This window comes from Pelophylax lessonae, assembly GCF_965119305.1.
Source record: "Pelophylax lessonae genome assembly, chromosome: 10".
Taxonomy (NCBI): domain Eukaryota; kingdom Metazoa; phylum Chordata; class Amphibia; order Anura; family Ranidae; genus Pelophylax; species Pelophylax lessonae.
The window spans coordinates 93,532,847-93,547,968 of record NC_138777.1 but is presented as its reverse complement, the minus strand read 5'-3'; the positions used below and the strand labels follow the sequence as shown (position 1 = coordinate 93,547,968).

Here is a 15,122-nt window from a genome sequence, read left to right as displayed (position 1 = left end):
AAAAAATGTTATAGGTTACCAGTTTAGAGTTTTATATATTTATACCATTTATATATTTACCAGTTTAGAGTTACAGAGGAGGTCTAGTGCTAAACGATCACAGCAATATCTCACATGTGCTTTGAACGCTGTTTACATATGCGGGCGCAACCTACGTATGCATTTGCTTCTGTGTGCAAGCACGAGGGGATAAGGGCGCTTTAAAAAAAAAAAATGTTTATTTTTACACTTTCCTTTTAATTTTTTAATTACTTTTATTCCTATTACAAGGAATGTAAACATCCCTTGTAATAGGAGTAGGGCATGATGACAGGTCCTCTTAAAGGAGATATCTGGGGTCTAAAAGTCCCCACATCTCTCCTCTATGCTGAAAAGCCTGAGGTTGATTTTTTTCTTGTTATCTCAGGCTTTTCATCATAGAGGAGAGATGTAGGGACTTCTAGACCCCAGATATCTCCTTTAAGAGGACCTGTCATCATGCCCTACTCCTATTACAAGGAATGTTTCCAGCAAAAAAAATGGCAAAATGTTTACATTGTCCAGAGCCAGAAGTGACATCATGCTGTCGCTTCCGGCCTCCAAAGGTCATAGAGATGCCCGGGAGCCATCTGGTCCTCGGCCATCTCTAAGGTAAACCACTGGCAGATTAATTCTCCGGCTCCCCGATCGCATGAGAGAGACTAGAGAAGCCCCAGAGGTCAGCAGGCGGGGCTGGGGGGGGGGGGATGTCCCCTCCCGACACCTGTAAAAGCAAGATGACTTTTACATTGTAGGGAATCACTGGCTGTAACAAGAAGATATCTCCACTCAAAGTTCATGACGTCCACCCGGGGGAAACTGTTAAAAACCCTAAAAAGAAATCCCTAGCCTGTTCTTTGGAACCAATGGAAGAGTGAAGAAAATGCTGGGTGCTTAGATGGTGTAGGTAATGGTTAAAACCCTTAGGGCCAGTTCACACTGGAAATTGCCCATGTGGTGTAAGTTTGCAGCCCATTAATTTTTCTTTAATCAAGGAAGAATGGGGTGCTTACAGTCTCTTTTAAGTAGAAATAATAGGCTGCTCTCTTCACAAAAGAAACATCACAGCATCTCATCTGTATATACAGTACATGGGGTGAAGCAAACACTCTCAATTTTATCATATTTTTTATGGGCTAATAATATTTTTGACAGGAATTCTGCTTTAAGTTTCTTAGTCTGCTCTCATACCACATGCATGTGAGCAATGATTGTAAAAAAAGTTTGTACCTCAACATTTCAGTGTGGTTTAAAGCCCATCTCCAAAAAGTAGAAACCAGCCTAACGTTGCAGTGGTGTCCCCTACCCACTGCAAGGGTTAAATACTCATCTAGGGGAGCTGCAAAAAAGACTCCAATGGTGACTGGTTCCCCACAGCCTTTTCTCTACTTTGACCATTGACCACTTTTTGGAGGGCATGCTGAAAATTTCATAAAATTTGTAATACATGAATAATTACACAGGTTTGCTAAAGAAATTCTAGAAGCCTTTTTTAGCAAACCACCCTGCTAATGGGAAAAAGGATCAGTTCAGTAACCATTGTTTACATAAAGATAAAAAAAAAAAGTAATTTATTTTATATGGACTTTTCACATGCATCTGAAAACACAGACTTTTACATTTCACTCAGTAAACAGAAAAAAGTAACATGAATAAAATGGATACCTTTGTTTTTTCTTGCAAATCTTCACACAATTCCAAGGTTTCTGATGCTTTCAGATCTTTTAATGCAACTCTTGTTTCTCCTATAAGAGTGTGTCTGGAATACTTGTCAAAATCTTTGACCTATTTTACAAAATAAAATAAGTGAAACCACTGTTTGGTGATTATCCTTTGGAAATAAACTAATTAAATAGGAGTATGAAGTAAATACGAGGCAAGATGCTGTCAAGCAATACTAGTAGCAAATTGATCATTCTTTATTTCATGGGGAGGGTAAAACAAATCTTAAAAGCTTGAACAAAATCTTGCAACTTTGTGTATCCAGTTGGCCTCTGGGCAGAGCGAAAACATCCAAACTTTTTTAGTCATGCCGAGTTTAAGAGCAGTTTGCTAAAATATTAATAAAGTTACATGATTTAGCAACTCCATGTTTGGACGGTTTCCTCTTAACATAAATGAACAAACCTGGAAGCTTCAATTCTGTACTGGAACCAAGGCAGTGTGTTTTAGCTGAATTTTTGATGACCAGTGGGAAAAAAAGTGAATCATGTCATACATGCCTTACAAGCAGTTTATGGTATTTAAGAGGCGAATAGTCCATGGCAGAATTAGTCCATGTGTCTCTAGCTTAAGAATAATGTTGCAATCAGTAAGTATTCTCTGTGACTTAAAGAATATTTCTCAGTAGATATGAAGCTAGCAAAATTAAATTAAATTTTAAATTGATTTATTTATCATGGGCAATACTGGTTTTGGAATTAACTTATTACTCTCATTTCACATAATTCTGTCCTACATAAGTTTTCAAATCCTAAACTCAAGTGCAACAGAGTCTGATGTAGGAAGTCAACACATATATTTGAAAAATGTACGTAATGCAAAAAACCTTTGTTTTGTAAAGAGTAGAAAGCCCTTGTAGTTTTTCTCCTGTCTGTGTCCCACCAGGGAGATTTCACTTTCTGTCTAAGAGAAACACCAAGACGTAAGAGGGATCTCTTCAAAGCTAGGGGATAGCCCCTCTTGGACAGCTGCCACCAGAACAAGTTTTCCTATTGGAAGATTTCCCCTCCCCATCTGTTCCTGTGAAAACTCAAAAAATGTTGGATTTCTCATCATTTTACATACCAAAAACAATGGGCAAAACAAAAGGCGAATCTTTCCAGTGGGGATCCAGACAGTAATAAAAACCCGACAGAGGTTTCAGATCTTCAACATTCTATCCAAAACTTAAAAAACATTTTGTCCTTACATACACTTTAGACTTTCATGCACTGTTGAAGCAAAATTGTTTACAAAATCCATACCTCTAATTTTAGACTGATGTTTGACAGCTGGTAATTCTGAAGGGATAATGTGAAGTCCTCATCAAATACCGGATTCCTACTGTTTTTCACCACCCTCGTTTCACATTCCTGAACAACAGACTGGACATCAGACTGTGGCTCATCTACTTTGGAGAAGACTCTTATCCTGACAAAAGGGTCCCTGCTGTAACTTGGTAAGTCTGTGGCTTCAATAACACTGAGAAGCAAGGTCATGGTCTTCTTACTGAAATTAAGAGAAAACTTAAGCTTCCCTCTGGGCTCGTGTGGACGATCAGGGTCACTGCTTACGTCATCTAAACTTTCTGTACTTGGAGGGGAAGGTGTTAAATGTCCTTCCAGCTTTTCCATTTCCTTCTGCATGAGTTGGATCTAGTTAGCAATCAATAGCAGAAAAAAAAGATTATTTTCTAAACAAAAGTCAAGATAGTAGCATTACAATTATTTTAAAGCCCAGCTGAAACCCAACATTTTTTTTTTACTGTAATGCAGCCAGGCTGCATACACAGTAATTACTGTTTAACTGTAAGTGCTGCTGAAAATACCCAATGCTGCAGAAACCTGCAGAGTTTGTCTGAAATAAAATAGTGGCCCAGATCTCCGGCAAACCGGCATGCCATCCTGAACAATGCATGGATCAACAGTACTGCTTCGAGTGCTTTTGATTGGTGCGCGGTTTGGAAGGTGGAGGGGATGTCTGACCATTAGGGATGATCGAACGGTTCGGGTCGACCATCGGTTCGGCCCGAACATTGGGTGTTCGAGGTTCAGCCGAATTTAGAACTTTTTGCCCAAAATGTTCGGAATTCGGCAACCAGAACCGCCCAAAATGCAATGCTTCAGGAAATGGGCTTTAAAAGCCTGTGATTGGACCAGAACCATTAGCAAAAGCCAATTGAGGGGGCAGGAGAATGCTAGGAATGCGATTGGAGTGACTAGGGGGTCCCTAGACCAATCATTAGTGAATACGCCCCCCAGTATATAAGATCGCCCCCGCCAAATTCCTAGCATTCTTATACTGGACATGGAAGAGAGTGGAAGCAGTTCTGTTAATTTTACTTAAAAAGTGTCATTTAGCTATTTTTAGTGTGAGGAAAGGGATATCTAGTGTAGTTAGAGTGCTCCTTTACACTTAAGTTAGCTTCAAAAATTTAGTTTCTGTAGGGAAAGTATGAAGTGCCAGGGTGACCGTAATGTAGTGTAGGGGGAACTGACTGCCATGGCAGGGTGACCGACTGACCAAACCCATACCAGGGTGACCGTAATGTAGTGTAGGGTGAACTGACAGTGACTGCCATGGCAGGGTGACCAAACCCTTCCATGTCAGGGTGACCACAATAGAGAAATGATCATTTCTCTGAATTGCTTCGGGACACCATTATGGCTTCTCACCAGCAAGCATTTTTTATGCTGCAGGGGCTGCCACTGTCAGTGCTTTTTTGAGGACATGTTTGATGTCAGACATGACATCTGAACATGTGTATAGGGGGTATATATACACATATATGTCTGAATATATACCCCTAGACATATATAGGTGTGATAGTAGCAGAAATAAATGCTTGCGCTAATGAAATCATTTACACTAATATATTTCTGCTACTATCACACCTATATATGTCTAGGTGTGTATAAACATATAAGTATGTGTGTATATATACCACTATAGACAAGTTCAGATGTTTTGCCTGCCTCAAAAGAACCCAAAAAAATGCCAAAAAAACGCTAGCGTCAAAAAAAAAAAAAAAAGCCCAGGTGTGTTTTTGCTGGCATTTTTTGGGGGGTTTTGGAGGCAGGCAAAACATCTGAACTTGTGCACAGTACCACTATACACAAGTTCAGATGTTTTTCCTGACTGCAAAGAACCCAAAAAAATGCCTGCTATTAAATTAATAGCAGGCATTTTCTTGGGGTTCTTTGCAGTCAGGAAAAATATCTGAACTTGTGTATAGTGGTACTGTGCACAAGTTCTGATGTTTTGCCTGCCTCCAAAAACCCCCAAAAATGGCAGCAAAAACACACCTGGGCATTTTTTTTTTTGACGCTAGCGTTTTTTTTGGCATTTTTTTTGGTTCTTTTGAGGCAGGCAAAACATCTGAACTTGTCTATAGTGGTATATATACACACATACTTATATGTTTATACACACCTAGACATATATAGGTGTGATAGTAGCAGAAATATATTAGTGTAAATGATTTCATTAGCGCAAGCATATATTTCTGCTACTAACACACCTATATATGTCTAGGTGTGTATAAACATATAAGTATGTGTGTATATATACCACTATAGACAAGTTCAGATGTTTTGCCTGCCTCAAAAGAACCCAAAAAAATGCCAAAATAAACGCTAGCGTCAAAAAAAAAATGCCCAGGTGTGTTTTTGCTGCCATTTTTTGGGGGTTTTTGGAGGCAGGCAAAACATCAGAACTTGTGCACAGTACCACTATACACAAGTTCAGATGTTTTTCCTGACTGAAAAGAACCCCAAAAAATGCCTTCTATTAAACCGGGAGAGAAGCTAACTACCTGTCCTGAAAGAAAGTGTTCTAATACAAACGATCTTTTTTTTTCTGGTTCTGGACATGCTACAGAGCTGAAACTTCGCATGCACACCTTTTAGACCCCCCAGATACGAAATCCAAAGTAAAAATCAAAAAATCTCTTTTTTTTTTCCAATAATTGGCTTTTTTATCAAAAATGACAATTTTTAAGAACTTTTTTTTTGTGTGATTTTGTGTCTGGGGGGTCTAAAAGGTGTACCTGTGAAGTTTCAGCTCTGTAGCATGTCCAGAACCATAAAAAAAGATCATATAGGTGTTAAAGTTAAAGGAGGCTCCCGACCCACATCCCGGTTCTACTGAAAATTATATATTTTTTTCATGGTTCTGGACATGCTACAGAGCTGAAACTTCACATGCACACATTTTAGACCCCCCAGATACTAAATCCAAAAGTAAAAATAAAAAAATCTCTTTTTTTTTAAAAAAAAATTTTCAATAATTGGCTTTTTTATCAAAAATGACAATTTTTAAGAACTTTTTTTGTGTGATTAATAGTTAATGGGGCATGGCCCAGAACCCTGGGCACTTTTTAGGGGCGTTTATTGGGTTTTAGGGCTTAAAAATGGTGTTTTTTGATTACCGAAGTTCGGGTCCCATTGATTTCAATGGGGTTCTGAAATCCGGGCCGAACTTTCGGGAAGTTCGGATGTTCTGGCCGAACCGAACTTTTCAAAAGTTCGATCATCCCTACTGACCATGACAGATTCGGGCTGGTGCTTAGTGTGAGAGTCACAGCCCGACTCTTCACATTGCTACAGCACAGGGTAATTTAACCATTGCTGTAGCACTTCCCAGTTAAATAAGGTGTAAAAGATGGTCAGATTTATTACTGCAAATAAAGCCTGCCTGTATTACAGAATTCAATTCTGAGAGTTCAATTTGGTTTTAGGAAAAAAATAAAAAACTTGCCTTTGAGTCTTGCTCCTTCCTTGTTGTCTCTAAGAACCCTGGGCTTAAACTTTTCACTAAAATATTTCCTTCAGTCTTCTTTGCAACACTTGTGGCATTCCTGAATTTTGTAACTGTAATAAAACAACCAAATGAATTAGCTTAATGATCGAAATGCTTGCTTTCACTCAAAGTAAGCAATGCCACGGATTCAAAAAGGTACTTGCATCACATCCAAAAACGAACATAGAAAAATAGCTGACTCAAAAACTGTCAACAAAAAGGTACTGGGGGGCTTTAATGAAGAAATCCAATATATTTTTATTAATATCAACTTAGCCTAATGTAACCACGTTAATTATTTTTAAAATCCGCCAAAACTGTTAAAAACTCTTGCACATTGTTAGTATAAAGAGAGAATCCCTTTAAAGCGGTAACCCCATCCACAGTGCAAATAGCAGCATGTACAATGGCATTTAATTACTCCAGAAAATGTTACAAGCAGAGCCCACTAGATATATACCTGTAGCACCCTCCTAGATAAGTGTATAGTTTTTGGGTTTCCCTGCTTAACAGAAGGACTGTCAGGCAAATTTACTCTCTGCCTAACAGGGAGCAGTTATCTACTGATAGTGTCTGCTCAGGGCAATCAGATGCTGCTCATTTTGTCTGCCTGTTTCACACTGAAGCTCCAACCCAAATGTCCTGCAGAGCTGACTGGGAGGGAGACACACCTAGAAGGAGCTGTGTTCCTGGTCCTGGCTACTGTGAGTACAGAGCTAATGCTGGCCATACACGCACAGAATTTCGGGCGTTTTCAGACTGAACGATTAGCGAATTGCCCACTAACTTACAGAATAAACTCTTTTACATAATAATTTTCATGATCATAATGATCGTTCGATAACATGCACAATACGAGTCAGAATATTATTTTCGTTAAAATTTTACCATACGCGTAAAAACTTTCGTAGAAACAATAAAAGTTTTCGCTATGGTTCCATCGACATTAGCTGGGCACACGATCAAAATCGTCGGTAAACTTATGTTCACTAACGGTCCGATTTTCGAACGATCTTTCCTAAAATGACCATTTTCGGCCGAAACTCTGTGCGTGTATGGCCAGCATAAGTCTAGGGGGCCTGTTCTGTGAGGGCCATTCCTTTAAGCTAGTAAAGTCAGTAAATGGGTGCCAGCTAAAGGGGATACTGGTTAGTCCCGAAGAATCAGAGTTTATGCAGTCTGCTGCCAGAGCAAGCAGAGGACCTCTTCTTCCAAACAAATGCTATAGGGTTCAGCAGAAGGTCTGCTATTCAGTTCAACCAAGTGAGGCCAAGTGAGACTTGTCCTCATCTGTGCATAGTTAAAGTTGGAGTGTCCCACTGGTTCTTTCTCCTGTCCAAGTTCTATAAAAAAAAAATACAAAAACAAATGCCCTAGACTGGTCATTAGATAGCGAGAGGATGAGTGTGCACCTGGCTGTGTGAAAATACCTAAGCAACTGGCTCCAGGATTATCAGAGCGAGAGCCAGGGAACTCTATACCCAGCGACCCCTATGGGGCACAGCTACATTTGGGAATGCCGGTTAGGGATTATCCCCCAATTTATCACAGTGGTTGCTACCGGCAATGGCCAAATACAGTACCCAAGAAAACGTTATGTCTTACTGTGTGGATTGCGAGAGCGTAATCAAAGAAAGGCTGTATTGTACTATGGAGGAGAATGTCTGCTTTACAGTCACCAGTACAAGTACATTTCCAAGTATGGCAGAGAAAGTTAACCTGGGGCGCAAGCCTTGAGAGCAGACTGGATCGCAGAACCTGACACTGACGAACACAGGAGTCTGGTTGATACCTCGGGAAGTTTGATGCTGTGCAGCAGAGGAGACAGGGAGCACCTTGAACTGGTATGTGGCAGATGCCAGTGTGTGGCTGTGGGGCTGTGCGCTTGGGGTCAGTGTGGGCACTCTGGAGGAATGCTGCTGAGGCTGGTGCTGGGTGACTATCAACCCAGGATGTTGTACAATGAACTAGGAGACAGGGACTACCTCTGAAATACTGACACATATTGTTGCTACCCCTTTTGGAAGAGACAAAGGAGTACAGAGAGCACCGCTGGGGCCCAGACCAGTGGTCAACACTCGCACAGCTGTTTGCCAAACCAGAGAGACTTGCATTTCTGAGGTACAGTGCAGCCAGATAGTTGAGGCTGGTCTTTGGCCACAGAGTGCACCGGTTGCTGTCGCAGCAACTGGGAGTCCGGCTCTTAAAGTGGCAGAGGGGGCCCAATGGATATAGAGGCTGGGGTCCTCCAGCTCTTTAGGTGAGGAGCTGGGGATCATCAATGTGGGGTCGCCCAGTTTTGAATGTCGTTTTGTAAGATGGGATGATTTTATAATAATACGTATCCCTGTGTCTGTGGAATATAAAAAATATGCAGATCTGTACCTATATCAGAGCAGCTCCCGGCGCTCAGCTGACTCCTTGGCATTCTCTTCCTCCCCACTGACAGCTCCAGTGGGCAGGGCCAAGCACTGCCGCTGACGTCACCCGGGGAGGAGGGGGAGAGAAAGAGCCGAGGGATCACGTGATCGCTGAGAGCCGCTTTGATATAGGTACTGATCGGCATATTTTTTATATAACACAGAAACAGGGATACTTCTAGTTATATTACAGAGGGGGTGGGATGATTTTATATTCACTAGGAGAGCAGCAGGAGGGGAGGGGACAGGTGCTGACACGAGCAGACAGGCGGGGGGAGGGGGGAAGAGAAGACAGAGCAGGGCTGCGACTGATGGAGGCATGTAAACTGGCAAAGGTGTCAGGGCTCAGCAGCCATGATATACCGTGGTCAGTTTATAGGGGGGGGGGGGCAGAAACTGGCAGGATCAGCCAGGTTTTTTAGGTGAAAGAGCACTGTGCTGCATAACATGCTTTAAGAGAACAGGATCTGTTTGGGGTTTTTTTTAGGTTAACAACCGCTTTAAGCTTGTGTGAGTTGCTCGTTGCTTGCCATGTCAGAGGGCAGTTGTTCATTGTCTTTTTACAAAGGAGGTGGCAAAGAAAAGGACTTCTTCAAAAAGTTTCTACAGTTGACACTAAGTTGATTGTCTACAAGTGGGCAAGCCATTGATATGGGGTCCGGCAATGATGGCTGGCCTACAGGAGAAGATGTGTTGCCCCAATGCTGCAGGAGGAGAGTCACTGCAAGCATCAGTCAGATGAACTCCACACTTCTTCATCCTAGCTCGTGGGTTTGACTAATAGAAAAGTCAGAAACCCGGTATTTGAAAGGGATTTTACTTATTTCAAGTCATATGGTTAAAATTTTGGGATATTGCAGAACATGTTAAGCTAGTTAGAATAGTAGGTTGTTCTGTTTGTCTTTTACAGGAACACAACGGGCGACTTGTCAAGAGTTGCCCTTAGGGGGCCAGCATGCTCAAACTATCTCTATGTGAAAGTTAGTGATAAATGCATGTTAAGGTGAGAGTGTCGCCACTGCAAAGAGGGCAGTCTCACTATTAGCATTCCAGGTTGTATAATTGTAAAGTATACGTGTACTTTGCTTTTGCAGGCTAGCAAGAAGTTCTTATGCCTCTGCGTAGGTAGTCCATGATAATACATTGTAAATATGTGATAATACTATACTTGTAGCATAGTTAGTTAGGGCGTTTGGCCATTTTACCCCACCAATCATTTAATGTTTGGCAGAGGGAGCACTAACAATGTGCACTTGGTAGAGTTCTCCTTTAAATGTGTATACAGTATATATTGTACAGCAGATGACTTCTATTTTTTAACGCTAATTTATTATACAGATTGGCCACATATGGGTATGCCCCATGGCCTTGTTCATTGGTTAATTTCCTTTTACCCTCTTCCAAGTTTGTGGGATACTCCTTGTAAATTTTTGTACAAACATTTTTGTACGGGCGGCTGCCCATGCCACTAAGGACATGGCTTATTTTTGGCGGGGTGGATGTAGCACCCTACCAGGTAGGTGCTAGAGGGTGTATAGTTTTTGGTTAACAGGGGGGGACTGTCAGGCAAATTTAAGTACTCTCTGCCTAACAGGGATAGAGTCTGCTCAATGTGATCAGATGCTGGATGTTGTCTATGTTCAAAATTATATTAAAAAAAAGTGCTGCGCTCCCAAATGCTAATGTACTAGTATCCCTTTAAATCTGTTTGCATAGCAAATTTTCAGAATCAGCATATCATATCAAACCATATATAACATTAACAAAACAAAACAATGCAGTGTCCTTTGTTCTGTATTTGCTTGCATATGCTCAATCTTTCATAAAAAACAGACTTATGTGGGGGATATCCTCCTGAGGAAGACACGTGACCCTATGGCGTAATGCATAGGGGGAGAGCCAGTATGTCGTCACGCTGAGAATTGCTAGCATACTGTGGTAATACTGTCTTATAGTCTTATACCCGCACTGTGAGGACTGAATGCTTTTTACAGTTTGGTTAACTCTAAGCACCAGGAAAATGTGAGTGTTTTCATATTTAGTGTTTAATAAACTGTTTGTTTTAAAAGATAAAGCACTATGTCTAGCTTTCTCTCTTTATGATTTGGGCATATGGAGATGAGAGAAGGAGGATTCTAAACTCAAGATTGCTACCAAAGGAGTGAAACAGCATAAAAACAGATCCCCAAAGAGGGACAAAAGCACATTCTTCCCCAGGTGAGGGCACATCGGATGGGGGAATTAGCACTAATGTATGTGGATGATTGGAGCACATAGTGGTAAACACTAATTAGGGAAGCAGACGTTTTAAAATGTGAACATAAGCCTGTTTTTTTTATGAAAGATTGAACATATGCAAGCAAATTCATACCAAAGGACAGTTAATGGACTGATGCATTGTTTGTTTTGTTAAATGTTATATATGGTTTGATATGATTTGCTGATTCTGAAAATTTGCTATGCAAACAGTTTCAAAGGGATTTTAGCACATTAGCATTTGGACGCACGGCACGCCTTTTGAATACAATTTTGCACACGGTTAGAGAGTGTGCATAGGTATGAGCGATCCGCTTTGTAAGTTTTGTAGTCTTATAGCACTCAAAAGCACAACATAGCAGCACGCAAGTACACCCATTTTTACCTGCTCATGCTGTCTGCCTGTTTCACACTGGTCCTATAGAAAGGGGCATATTGGACAGTGGGAGGAAAATCTGACAACCTGAAAACCTGACAAATGGGAGTTCTACAGCCCTGGCCATTGGCAGAGTAAGGTGCCACAAGGCATGCTGGGTATTTATACCAAGAGAGCACGTGTGCATGGCCTGTACAGGCTTCCATGCGGCCTCAGGTAGTCAACCTGAGGACCAGAGTCGCAGAAGCTGCAACCTAGATGCAGGGCTGCTGATAGGGGGGGCCCACCGGTCCCCTTGTAGGGGGCCCGAGTACACAGGGGGGCCCACACAGGGAGGGGGGATTAGCGATGAACAACATTTACAGAAATCTTCCACCAGTAGCTGGTCTCTTCCCACTCTCCCTGCTGCCAGCTGTTATCGGCTGAGAAAGAAACAGTTGTCCGTCACTAATCCCCCTCCCAGCCCTGGCTCTAATGTCAGCTTTGCTTCTGAGTTTATCTCTGTAACTTTGTTTCTCTCCCTGCAGTTCTTCATATACTCCTTGTTCCAGCATGTATATTTTTTTAATCTCTCTCCCCCATTGCTTTGTCTTCCTGACAGTCACAGCTGATCAGCTGCATTCCCAAGGGGTGAAGAATTTACTATTACACCGGTTTTATAGCTGCCTGTTATCTTGTCCCAGTAAAGTTTAGTGTGCTTTATGTAGCTGGGCTTCCCCAGACAGCTTCCTGATCTATGCAACGTTGCTTCTTCTCCCCTACACTGTCAGTTCCCTCTGCAAATCCCTGTATCAACTTGTATCAACAATGTAGCTACAGCGAATATCTCCTAAAAGTAGCATCCAGTGATAGCACCAGCGCATTTGCACTGCGTTCTCAATGGACGGCATACTATCCATTGAGAGAGCTGTGCTGTGACCATGACATGTGTGCGAATTACATCATTGCAGCTTGGCCAAAGGACTGGAGCCCAAGAAACCAATGACGAAGATGGAATCCCTCTTAGTAGTGACAGCCCACCGCAGGAGAGATCTGTTTTTTAGGTTAGAAAAATATAATTAAGGGTACTCTGACTGTTGTGAAGGAGGGGTTTGGGCTGAAGCCACCTGTCATTCTATGAGGATGCAGCGCCTGTAGGAACACAGCCGCAGGCCCTATTTGGACAGGTGTGCAGGTAAGTGGCCCCCAAATGCACACTGTCTGTTTTCGGGCTGTACGTCTGTATCCCCACACCTGTCAGATTAGGACCTACAGCTGTGTTCATACAGCTCAAGCCACATACATGAACCACTGATTTACACTGTACAGACCACAGCTCCCATGTGCATGAGCCCCAACACCTCCCCCACACACACAGATTTATTTATCAACTCAGTTTTATCTTTTAGATTTAGCAGGAATTCTGTGAGTTATGTTGTATTAGTGTCTGCTAACAATGATTTTATTGTATTTTTATCGAAATATAGCTTTAATATTTTCTTGGGGGGGGGGGGGGGCCCTGTCAGGTAGTCTGTAGGGGGCCCCTGTGATTTCTATCAGCAGCCCTGCCCAGATGTCCTGTGCCAGCTAAAGGGGATACTGGTTAGTGTCCCGAAGAATTAGAGTTCATGGAGTCTGCTGCCAGAGCAAGCAAAGGACTTATTCTTCCATACAAATGCTGTATGGTTCAGCAGAGGGTCTGCTATTTAGTTCAACCAAGGGAGAGTTGTCCTCATCTGTGCATAGTTAAAGTTGGAGTATCCCACTGGTCCCTTCTCCTGTCCAAGTTCTACAAATTAAATTATAAAAAAAAAACAAATCCCCTAGACTGGAAATTAGATAGCAAGTGGATGAGTGTGTACCTGGCTGTGTAAAAATACCCAAGAAACTGGCTGCAGGAAAAGGGACCCAGCGAAATCTATACTCGGTGGCCCCTACGGGGGCAGTGCTACATACCCATACCCAATAATACATAAGTGACAGGGCAGGTGTGGGTTGTAGAGGGGTTAAAAATTATGGGTAAACATTCCAACAGATGGAGGTTGCTGCCAAGAAGATAGAGAGGTGAGGAGAAAGGCAACTCAAGACTGAAAACAAGTCCTCAAGTCAAAATCACAGGAGGGAGGAGCCTATAGTAACATTAAAGACAAGACAATATGTATCTCAAAGTTTCCTTTACTCAAATCTTTCTAAAGTATACATGGGGCCAGTCAAAAAACTATATCTCAGCCTTCCTTTAATTGAGTCCCCTGGCATATCCAAAGGGTTCGAATAGCTTCCAAACAATGTGTGGTGTGCAAAAGAGAAAAAGCCTTGGGGACTGGTGATCAGTCTTGGGGAATTCTTGATATCATCAAACCCTAAAAAACCCAACCCTATGAAATGTGTGAAGATAACAGACACAAAAATTACAAGAGAGTAAGATATTTTCATTTGAAGTGGCTAATATCCATTAAAAGCTTTGAAAGACCATTATAAAAAATAAAAAATTAATTACACAAATTTAGGGGAGAAAATTTGCAAAACATGACAACTGTCCTCAGTATAACAAGACGACATAAAATTTTAAGAGCAATTGCTAATCAGTTTTATTCTGGTAAGGATGTGGATAAGAAGAAAGGTGGCCTGGGGGTGCACTCTTACCTTTCGCAATAGAAGAGGATTTATATTTAGAATACTGGTGCATCTTGCACGCCAATACAATCAATGCAATCAGGAACAATGCTATTGCAAGTGCCAGCAGGCAATATTTTAAAGTATTAGAAAATGGCAGAAAAATTTCGAAGGAAGGCAATTGGAGGCCCATTGTCCCTGAAATACGGAGAAAATAGAGTTAAGACCTTAAAAAAAAAAATGAAAATGAGGCAGACAACTGAACATACAGATAAACTACATACAGTATAAATTATGGGATTGCATTTATCAGATTTACACAGATCTGCCACACAGCACTGTCTAGCAAAGACTGGAAAACTTATCTTCTCAGCCACCATTAAATAGCATGTGATTTGTCCCTCCACAGTCTGTGATTTGACAGTGAAAGTAGAAGCAAAAATTTATGAGGTCAGCAGCCTGTCCTGTAATAGTACAAGAGCACTGTAGAACATGACTCCTTGTGCTGCTTTTGACTCTCCCAGCCAGAGCTCTGCTGAACAGGGACTTCAATAAGCTCATATGAGGTCAAATTGAGGTACTTTCACTGTTTTGTATTTCAGAACAGCATTTATTGATGTATTAATGATTACAGATCTACACTAGTTTTGTGTCTTTTATACTCTAGCTTTCTGGAGTCCAACGTTAAAATGGTCTAGTACAAAAAAAAGGATACTTACGCTGTTGGTAGGGACGAGTTCACCAGAAAGCCGTCACTGGAGCATTTTCCCGGCTGGGTAATCTGTTCTGCAAATCAGAACAGTCTACATTAGGATAAGGGACTCTAGTGTTCGACTACGTTTTTACAGTATATAAATCCAAGATATTTGCTTCATGGATTGTAACCAAAAATTTAGAGTCCCAAATTTTTATTGGTTCCCCATTGGTGGTAGGCCAACTACAATGCTTCCTTACAGACA

The 15,122-nt window shown here is 41.5% G+C and overlaps 1 protein-coding gene across 1 annotated transcript in view; it reads right to left on the bottom strand.

Annotated features, from left to right (window-relative positions):
- LOC309565832 (synaptotagmin-1-like) overlaps nt 1-15,122 on the bottom strand; it is a 52,007-nt gene that overhangs the window by 25,854 nt on the left and 11,031 nt on the right. The window contains exons 2-5 of the mRNA XM_082270836.1: nt 14,194-14,361; nt 6,478-6,590; nt 2,985-3,374; nt 1,684-1,803 (exon numbers count right to left, since the gene is read on the bottom strand). Of these exons, the coding sequence (XP_082126962.1) occupies nt 1,684-1,803; nt 2,985-3,374; nt 6,478-6,590; nt 14,194-14,361 (791 nt within the window). The remainder of the gene's footprint in view (nt 1-1,683; nt 1,804-2,984; nt 3,375-6,477; nt 6,591-14,193; nt 14,362-15,122) is intronic.